We start from the raw sequence: 10606 nt of genomic DNA on the forward strand, positions 1-10606 counted from the left end.
GCATCCGACACGTTAAAAGACCATAATCATCTGCATGTCACGGGACATTGCCTTAACAGTTTCTTGTTCATCGCTTTCCTTTACAACCGGACGGTAGTTTGCCGAAAGGTAATATACGGAACAAGTAAACTGGACGTGTTGCTTTCCTAATACAAGGTTAGCAAGTGGGTGACACAAAACCGCAAGTTTGAGCTAAAATTTTCAAATCTGAAACCCACCAAACCCACAAAAATATTTTGCAAACACCGGTAAAGGGTTATTCCGGAAAACTTATCTAGGGTAAAAACTAGATTTAATTTTCAAAAGATCAAATGTTTTCATAAAGATCCAATTTCCTTAATGGATCTAAATTTTTATAGTCATGTGGGACTGTAAACCACATCGTTACTACATTGTTCATACCGCCGTATTGAAGTCACTGATGTACAAAGTGTGAAGAATAAAGAAGTGATTCAAGTGTTTCAAGACTGTATTGCTTGAGGACAAGCAACGCTCAAGTGTGGGGATATTGATAAGGCTAAAAAGGAACATATATTTTATAGCATTATTCCCCAAGAAAGACAAGATTTTAGTTGGTATTGTTCGATTTACAAGCAATATTCGTTTAAATATTAAAAAGTGAAGACAAAAGGCAGATTCGACAAATTGAAGACAAAAAGGTCCAAAGAGCTAAAAAGTACAAGATACAACTAAAAAGGTTCAAAATATTGATGAGGAACGTCTCAAAATGACAAGAGTACAAGTTACAAGACGCAAAGTACACGATATAAAATAATACGCAAAGACGTCCGAAAATCCGGAACCGGGACCTGAGCCAAGAAGAAACGCCCGACGCAACGGACCAAAAATATCTAGTCTACTATGCACAAGAATATAATATAATATAATATATAATTATATATAATTATATATTATATTATATATTATTATTATATTACGTCGGCAAGAAGAAAACAAACCAATTTGGCTGGATCCAGGGTAGCCATGCGACTCGCATGGCCAGAGGCACAAAATCCATGCGAGTCGCATGGAGTGAAAATGTTGGTCAGGTCCTATATAAAGCCAGTTTTCTGCCGAGTTTTAAACACCATAATATCTATCTCCCTCTATCTCAAACATATAAATAAATATTTATAATTTTAATTTTAATTAATAATAATAATAAGGTTATGTTAAGGATTGTTTTAAGGGTGTAAGTCAAAATTCTGTCCGTGTAACGCTACGCTATTTTTAATCATTGTAAGTTATGTTCAACCTTTTTATATTAATGTCTCGTAGCTAAGTTATTATTATGCTTATTTAAAACGAAGTAATCATGATGTTGGGCTAATTACTAAAATTGGGTAATTGGGCTTTGTACCATAATTGGGGTTTGGACAAAAGAGCGACACTTGTGGAAATTAGACTATGGGCTATTAATGGGCTTTATATTTGTTTAACTAAATGAAAGTTTGTTAATGTTAATATAAAGATTTACAATTGGGCGTCCCTATAAATTACCATATACACTCAATCGGACACGATGGGCGGGGTATTTATATGTACGAATAATCGTTCATTTAACCGGACACGGGAATGGATTAATAGCCACTAGAATAATTAAAACAGGGGTGAAATTACATTCAAGGGTAATTGGTGTAATTGTTAACAAAGTAGTAAAACCTTGGTTTACACGCAGTCGATAACCTGGTGTATTCATTAAACAAAGTATTAAAACCTTGTTACAATTCGAATCCCCAATTAGTTGGAATATTTAACTTCGGGTATAATAATAATTTGACAAGGACACTTGCAATTTATATTTATGACTGATGGACTGTTATGGACAAAAACCAGACGGACATATTAAATAATCCAGGACAAAGGACAATTAACCCATGGGCATAAAACTAAAATCAACACGTCAAACATCATGATTACGGAAGTTTAAATAAGCATAATTCTTTTATTTCATATTTAATTTCCTTTATTTTATATTGCACTTCTAATTATCGCACTTTTATTTATTCGCACTTTTAATTATCGTACTTTTTAATTATCGCAAGTTTATTTTATCGCACTTTTATTATTCGCAATTTCATTATCGTTATTTACTTTACGCTTTAATTTAAGTCTTGTATTTATTTTATATTTTACATTAGGTTTTAACTGCGACTAAAGTTTTAAAATCGACAAACCGGTCATTAAACGGTAAAAACCCCCCTTTATAATAATAATATTACTTATATATATGTTTGTATTTTTATAAAAGTAAACTAATATAGCGTTGAGCTTTGTTTAAAGATTTCCCTGTGGAACGAACCGGACTTACTAAAAACTACACTACTGTACGATTAGGTACACTGCCTATAAGTGTTGTAGCAAGGTTTAAGTATATCCATTCTATAAATAAATAAATATCTTGTGTAAAATTGTATCGTATTTAATAGTTTTTCCTAGTAAAATATAAACTATTTTATATACTACCCCGCTGCACATCAGAGCACCACAACATCCTACTTTGTATAAAGGTGCTGAGATTGGTTCTTCTACATCTTGGGTAGTTAATTTATTAAATTTCAATATCGAAAATACTAAATTGAATCTTATATTTGTTGTAGATGTCAAATCAAAACGTAAAACACCTCCTTATTTGTTGGAGAAGGATAAACGCAGTGTTCAAACATCCTTGACTGGCACTACAACCTGAGAACTCTTAACAAGCATAAATGGAAGTTGAAAAAAATTTAGAACCCTTATTCGTCGATGAAACAATCATTTGCATGGGAACCGGATTTTGAAAATTTGGTAAAAGACGTGCTGATTGGAAAGCTAGGTCTCTCTCGTTTGGAGGCAGGATCACTTTAATAAAAACAGTATTATCTAGCCTACCCCTTTACTTTTTTCATTGTATTCAGCCCCTTCTTGTGTTATTGATAAATTGGAGGGTTTGAGGCGTCGATATTTTTGGGGCGGGTCGCCTGACGTCTCCAGAATGGCATGGATCAAATGGGATACTTGCCTTCGACCTCGGGATTTTGGTGGGTTAGACATTGCCCCAAAAGCCCTCAAAAATCGCGCTTTACTTGTAAAATGGTGGTGGCGTTTTAAACACGAAAACGGGTCACTTTGGGTGTCTATTACAAAAAGTATATATGGCGAGGAGGGAGGCCTTAGTACCTCTCTTTCTTCCCAATCTCGTCGGCTTCGTCAACATGGGCGGGCATTGAAAAGAATTGTAGATGGCTCAAGAACTTGTTTTTGGGAAGAAAGGTGGCTTGGCGATGTTTTACTAAAAGATAAATTTAATAGACTATATCGGCTAGAAACCTTCAAAAACGCCACCATCCGTGATCGTGTCCGCAGGGAGGGTAATGATATTCATACGTTTTGGTGCTGGTCACGCAATATCTCAGAGAGATTGTGCGGGGACCTCACCAATCTTACTAATTGTTTGTCTAGTTTTGTCCCGTGCAGTTCAGGTCTTGAAGAATGGGCATGGTCATGGAGTAATGACAGTTTGTTTTCGGTGAGCAGGCTCACGGACATTTTGGTTCAGGCGGAACTAGTTAATCAAACTTCGGCTACTAAGACCCTTCGAAATAGTCTTGTCCCTCTCAAGGTCGAGCTGTTCATATGACATGGCTAGATTTAAACGGTTACCTACTAGGGTGGAATTGGACAAACGTGGTTTTGGATATGGGAACGGCTCGTTGTCTCGTTTGTAAAAATGGATTAGAGATGGTGGAACATTCTATCATCTTATACAACTTTGCTCTTGATATTTGGAAACGGGTTTTCGACTGGTGAAATCTGGGCCCATTTACAAACTTGAGTATAAATGAATCCTTTACATGGAACGATCACTCCTTTAATTCTGAATTTGGCAAAAAACTATGGCAAGCCACCGAGTGGGTAACCGGATACATGATATGGAAAAGTAGGAACGCCACCACTTTTTCTAAAGCGAAACCCACTAGGGCTATGGTGTTTAAGGAAATCCATATTAAAAGCTTTGAATGGTTCTCCAATAGAATTAAAGGAACAAACATAGAATGGGATCCGTGGATAGCAAATCCGCGAGGTTATGACTTGATTGCTTTACCATATAGGAGATCCGGCATTGGTTAAATAGATATACCCTCCTTGTAGGTTTTTTGCCTCACTCCTGGAGTAGTCGTTTTGGAGGAGAGAAATTGGGGTGGTTCGAGGTGCTTTGTCGCTGAATTGCCAACACTATATCTCGTTTCATCCCAGCTTGTTTTTCTCAAGTAAAATATCCTCTTTAATGATAATGAATGGACCACGACGTTTTCCTACAACAACGGGGGGCTTATATCTCTAGTTTTGATCTCGTTATTTCGTTTTCCTAGATGTAACTTTCTCGTTTTGTCTGGACTTTGTGATTGTAAATGTGTATTTTTTATATACAATAAAATAATATTTTACTTTACCGTTGAAAAAAGGTAGCGTGCACCCATCCATAGGGGTGTTCATAATATCCGAATCCGAATTCGTAATCTGAATAATCCGAAATCCGATCCGAAAATATCCAAAAAATCGGATATCCGAAAACCGGATATCCGATTTTTCGGATTTGGATTTCGAATGACATTGTCAAAATTTTCGGATATTCGGATATCCGAATATCCGAAATTAAATAAACTTTATTATATATTTTTTATTTTTATTATATATTATATATATTATAATTATTAGAATGGGCTTGGGCTGTAAGTAAAGTCTAAAAGGAATAAAAGCCTAAAAGGAGTCTTCGAGAGGAGTTCCAGGATTTCAAGTAAATTCAGTTTATCCTTAATTGCAACTGCTATTCGATTTCTAATTTTATCACGTTTGTCATGTAAAATCAGTTCATCCTTGAAACGTTTATATCTACACTGATGGTGTTTGTGGATGATTGGTGAATTATCATCTGCTATGAAAACCCTTAAAATCGAAACTCTTAGACCTCGAAATAAAAAATATTGTATACGGTTTTCTTCTTTTGTTTAATGATTATGAAGTGCAGAGAGTGGAAATAAATCAAATCCACAAGACCCCAAAGATTTCAGTAAGTCAACTGACTATGTTTATTATATATTAATTTCTTGTGTATAACTCTGTTGTGCTGCTGTTTGAGCCCAAATATTTCAATATGTTAATTATATGTTACTCCAAGCTGTAGAAGATGGATAGTGATGATGGTTGAATTGTAATGAGTCAAAAAAAATTATTGAAGTTTCGGATATTTGGATAATCCGATATTCGAATCCGAAATTTCGGATATTCGAAAACTAGATATCCGAAATTTTGGATTCGAATGACCAAATCCACTATCCGAAATTCGGATATCAGAATTTTCGGATATCCTGTGAACATCCCTCCAGTCCTCCGCTCCTTCTCACCCGTACCCTCCTTTCCCCTGCCCTCTCTTTTCATCTTTGTCTCTTCACCAACAATCGATCTCAACCGTCGCCACCGCACGATTATCTCGCCGTCTTCTCCATCTTCAATTTGAGTTGTCGAATTCATTACTCGTAGACAATGACCCATATTCAATTTGGACGATATATGAAGATTTTCTAATTCAATTGATGACGATTGTGAAGAAGATGCAAACATTAATTCTTCTTTTCCTTGTACAAATCCTTCAAAGGTATGCATCTTTCACTAATTCATTAATATTTATACAGTTTTCATTTATCGTTATCTAGCCCTAAAAATTATAACTTTCAGTTTGATAGGATAATCATGATTATTTAGGTAAGCTCTGTGAATATGGATATGATAATGATGATTGTTTATAGTATGTTGATGATTAGGGTATTATTTTTCTAATAAAGACGATTATTATGAAAGTATTTTGCCGACATAACTACCTACTACATGTCTTGGTTTACTAATAATGTGTCTATTACCATGTATTAGATTAGATTATAGATTAATTAGTGTTAGATTTAGAAGCAGCACGCTAACTGCGTTTTTTTTTTTTTTTTTTTGGTTTTTGATGAGATTTTGCTGTTTTATAGTTGTAACAGGCTCAAAGTCATATATATCAGTCTATTTTAAAAGCATACAAGATTACCATTGCAATTTACATCGATTTACCTTTTATGCTCTAATAAGGTATTGTAAATTACTGTTCGCTTTTTATTCTATACTTCTCAAATTCAAGCTAGGGTTTATGTTCGATTTTACAATTGATATCTAAATCTAATTGCGGTTTTACATTGTATACGGTTGCTGATTGGCTGGAAAAGTTACTAATGGGTCTTGGGATTTTCGGTTCGATCGGTGATGGAATTTCGATGCCAACGATGTTACTTATCACCAGTAAAATCATGAATACTATTGGTAACTCTTCTTCTTCTTCTTCAATGGATTCATTCATTGATAAGTGATGAATTCTGCACCCGAAAATGGATTTCAGATTTGTGGGATACAAAACAATTGCTTGCCATGTCTAAATTGCACTACTTCGACAGACGTAAAGAGTAAATCGTCGTGTTCAAGCCCTCAAAGTGCACGGAAAAAAACGTCTTCAAGACTTTCGTTTAGATGGCGGGAAGGGCAGTACAATCTTTCTATATGTAAGAGTTGTATATAACCTGTATATAACCATTCATAAGTAATTGGGTCGAAATTGCCACCTTTGCAAAGGGTTGAATCATGTATTTGGTCACTTAGTTTTAAATCCTTTATTTTTCTTTGTCTGTTTCAGTGTCCCGAAAAGGTATTTTACGAAGACCAATTGCAGGCTCTCAAGTTCCGTATTGTCCAATAGCCAAAAAAATGTCAGATTGTTGGTCACCACTTGATCCAAGTGCGTTTAAAGTACGCGGACATAATTATTTAAGGTATTAGCTTGACATTAGACATCCATTATTTAAGGTAAGTTATTGTTTAATTTAAATTTTTTCCTTTTCTATTATATATCTTGGGTTTGGTACGGGAAAGGGTCGGAAACAATTACAAGGTAAACTGGTTAAACAGTGTATATCTGACTATTCTGGTAGCATTAACAGGGAAACGTTATTCAAACTTTGTAATTTTGAGTAATTTGCTGCAAACTTTTCAAACTATACACATGATTTTTTGGTCTCTTTGAGAAAAGTAATAATAATTATAATTATTGCCATGATTATACTTCTGCTGTAGAGTGATGTACTAAAATGATTATGTTACTAAAATAATTTGTTGTAGAGGGGTATTGTTGGGCAAGAACAGCAGAGAGGCCGGCATCAAGATTAAGGTCCAACTTATTTAAAAGCAGTTTTACGGCAAGAAGTTGCGTATTTCGATATGAATGTAAGAAGTACAGCTGAGTTCATAATGAGTGTGTCCAGCGATAGCCTTGTGATTGAGAATTCATCAGTGAAAAGGTAAAGTTGTGATTCGAATTTTGTTTCTGTTTTTTTTCAAGCGTAATTAACGCATTGTAACTTTTCATAAAATTGTTAACAAAAAATGCAGATGCCTATGTTTTTGATGAATGTTTCTATATTTGGGGGGAGCATATATAGTTGCATTTATATTACTATGGAGGCTAGCAATTGTTGCAGTTCCATTTATTTTACTACTAGTCAAGGACCAGTGATTTCACGGGTTTGTTAAAAATATATATAAAAAAATGAGACCTACTATATAACTTTGAGACATAAGAGTCCTAACTGTAATACTCCGTATTCCTTTTCTAAATGCAAATACAAACTCAGTCATGACTATGCAAAACATGTATCATATAGATATGTATTTCGTGGCTAGAATATTTTGAATTATTGACAAAAAAACAGTTTGAATTGTTGTTGCTGGATAAAAAAGTCTTGATGACTTATATTGGTGCAACTAATGAATAAACATACATATGTGGTCATACAAATGTTGGGCCAGAATTAGTTACTTGGCTAGAAAGAACATTGCCACTTTGACTTAATGAAGCATTGCCAATGTTAGAATTAAACGTTGCTCTAAACTCAACGATTTCAGGAACATCATATTATCATCTATCCACATCTTCCTTCCAAACTTCGCATTTTGAAAAGATAGTGTTCCTGAAAATATATTCAAAGGCATGTAAATAGTGCAGAGAATATTAGATTTTGTCACTTCTTATACCATTATGAACATTATGTCAGTTACATTTCAATTTGCATAGAAGTAAGACCACATCTAAATCTAAATGTAAGACCACATCTTCAAATGCTACTGTTTCAAGTTTAACTACAACATCCTTTTACCTATTTTGGCTTGACCCACCCATTTGGCCACTCTTATATCAAACAACGAAGATGGTATAAGGTTCAACGGGGAAAGAATAGGTTCTTTCAACAATATACATCAACATAAAACAACCAATCTAATATGAAACCATCATTAAAGCAGTACATCATCATTCAACAACACAAATGTGAAAACTGGGCCACACACAGCTTGATCCAGAATCATGACATCATCAATTAACAACTTTTGTTTGAATCTTCCAACCTTGAATGCTCACCCATTCATGTTTAAATTTGGTAAAGATTGGCAAAATACATAAATCTCCCAATTTTAAAGCATGAAAAGCTAATTTAATAAAAATCCAATTAATTTTTAGACCTATAATCAATAAGAATCTAGCTTAAAAGTAAATTCTTAAATAAACACAATCCACATAGATAAATAACAATAATTCAAAAAAAAAAAAAAAAAAAAAAAAAAAAAAGGAAAATGAAGTTAGCTATTTACCTAAATTCTGATTGTTCAATAATAAAAAATGAAGGCACTACTTGAAGTATCTGCACAAAACAAAAACCATAAACAAAATAATTCATTAAACTCACCCTAGAATTAATTATCATCATTGAACTATATAAATCTTAAGTCACCTGTTATTCCAATCATAACAGCTTCAAAAGAACATCTGAGAAAAAAAAAATTAAAATAAGCAGGAAAGGATAAATTTGAAGGTTACCATCGAACATCCACACATATACAATTTAATTAACCAATCTCGATTTACTTGCAGAGAGAAATCGCATCAATCTAACAACCTTCTCTGCCATAGCCATTATATTGATGAAAAACTAACGAAAATTACAAAAAGTTCATAATCATAATGACTAATCACTACGAAACTAAAAGATCACAACTATTTAAAAAAAAAAAAAAAACTTTGCTTGAAATACTAACCTTAATAGATTGGTTACCTCAAATGGATGGCGAAATCATCTTCATTTATCTCTGAAAGAACCCTAGATTTTGATTGTTGGATTCTTTGATTAGAGAAAAAAACAATTTATTAGATAGAAATCATGGAGAAACCTAGATGAAGAAACCCTTCTTTTAATTTGGATTCAAATTCAAATTCAAATGTATATACACAACATAATGTTTGTACAGCTCGATGCAACACACCGCGTGGTAAGATTAATATTATCAAGACAAAATTTGAATGAATGTCCATCTCGATGCAATACACCGCGTGGGTGGTAATATTGGGTTTTGTTATTTTTATTTAGGAGATCCATTCATTCATGCTCGGTACGATATACACTTTTAGATTAGGTTTTATTTTTATTTTATATTTTATATTTTTTGGGAGGCACAAAGTGATAGTAGACAGAGCAAAAAGAAGAAAAGGGATTGGCCCCTTTTTGTGTTGTTGGCGTGAAACAAAGAAAGAAACGGAGAAAGACGAAAAACAATTCATATTCATATTTTGGTATACACTTTAAGTTAAAATAAGATCGTTAATGAAACTGAATCTTGTGGGTTGTAGTTGACATGATGTAAAACATATAGTTAAACTAATGTAAAAGTAAATGCTTTTGTAAATAATTACTTTAGTACTTCTAATTTGGTACTAAAATATAAACAAATAAGTTATATATGCATTCCTTACTACCTATGAGTTAATGTTACTTCATTAACTAACAGGTAACAAAGAAAATATTCTCAACATAACAGGTAACCTTGTAAATTTATGATCAATAATTCGATATATAAGCTTCAAAATATCAAAGTAAAAGACAATATTAACACCGAAACCCACACAATGTAATAGAATCCATATCATATTACTTCCATTGCTTCAGGCATATCATCGAACACCTTTCATGCACTTTCACACTCACTATACAACCTTATCTTGCGACGTTTTAAACAATTCTAAACATTAATATGATGATTATGAAACTTCATCTTAAAAACATGAAAGCAACAATCTTTACCTATTTATGTAACATGAAACTTCATCTTAGAAATAAGAAAACAACAATCTTTACTGACAGTGGCGGATCAATAATAATAATAATAATAATAATAATAATAATAATAATAATATAATAATAATAATAATAATAATAATAAGTTAATGTCTTAACTGTATCTTTAACCAAGTTAGCAAGCGAGAATGATACTACTATATATTGAAATCCTTTAATAATCATGTAAGTACACGTAAATGGTAAATTATCTAAGTAAATTTTAAAGGTAAGGTCTAACTCGTATCTTTAACTAAATATAAGGGGACTAAAGTGTATATTGGATATTTGGATAATAAGTTAAAAGAGTGCACCATCATCTTCTCCGTTTCCTCTGCTGCTCTGCTCCAACTTTTCTTCAACCATGGAAACCCAAATTTTTT

The 10606-nt window shown here is 33.1% G+C and overlaps 2 protein-coding genes across 6 annotated transcripts; both read left to right on the top strand.

Moving 5' to 3' along the window:
* The first annotated feature begins 2745 nt into the window (after positions 1-2745).
* Positions 2746-3619, top strand: LOC139841132 (uncharacterized). Its single transcript, XM_071831368.1, has 2 exons — positions 2746-2815; positions 2898-3619. The coding sequence occupies exons 1-2, from the start codon at positions 2746-2748 to the stop codon at positions 3617-3619; spliced, it is 792 nt and encodes a 263-aa protein (XP_071687469.1).
* Positions 3620-5283: 1664 nt separating this feature from the next.
* LOC139875796 (uncharacterized) lies at positions 5284-7557 on the top strand. 5 transcript variants are annotated; one of them, XM_071863104.1, is made up of 6 exons: positions 5284-5635; positions 6009-6105; positions 6240-6333; positions 6465-6569; positions 6701-6870; positions 7183-7557. In XM_071863104.1, the coding sequence occupies exons 3-5, from the start codon at positions 6246-6248 to the stop codon at positions 6841-6843; spliced, it is 336 nt and encodes a 111-aa protein (XP_071719205.1). In that variant the 5' UTR covers positions 5284-5635; positions 6009-6105; positions 6240-6245; the 3' UTR covers positions 6844-6870; positions 7183-7557. The 5 variants fall into 5 exon arrangements, 4 of the variants coding, with proteins under 4 accessions (XP_071719205.1, XP_071719196.1, XP_071719208.1 ...); XR_011767951.1 differs by having other exon boundaries at positions 6009-6333; positions 6410-6569; XM_071863095.1 differs by having other exon boundaries at positions 6009-6333.
* The last annotated feature ends 3049 nt before the right edge of the window (positions 7558-10606 follow it).

The sequence above is a fragment of the Rutidosis leptorrhynchoides genome, chromosome 1 (genome assembly GCF_046630445.1).
Source record: "Rutidosis leptorrhynchoides isolate AG116_Rl617_1_P2 chromosome 1, CSIRO_AGI_Rlap_v1, whole genome shotgun sequence".
Classification (NCBI taxonomy): Eukaryota; Viridiplantae; Streptophyta; class Magnoliopsida; order Asterales; family Asteraceae; genus Rutidosis; species Rutidosis leptorrhynchoides.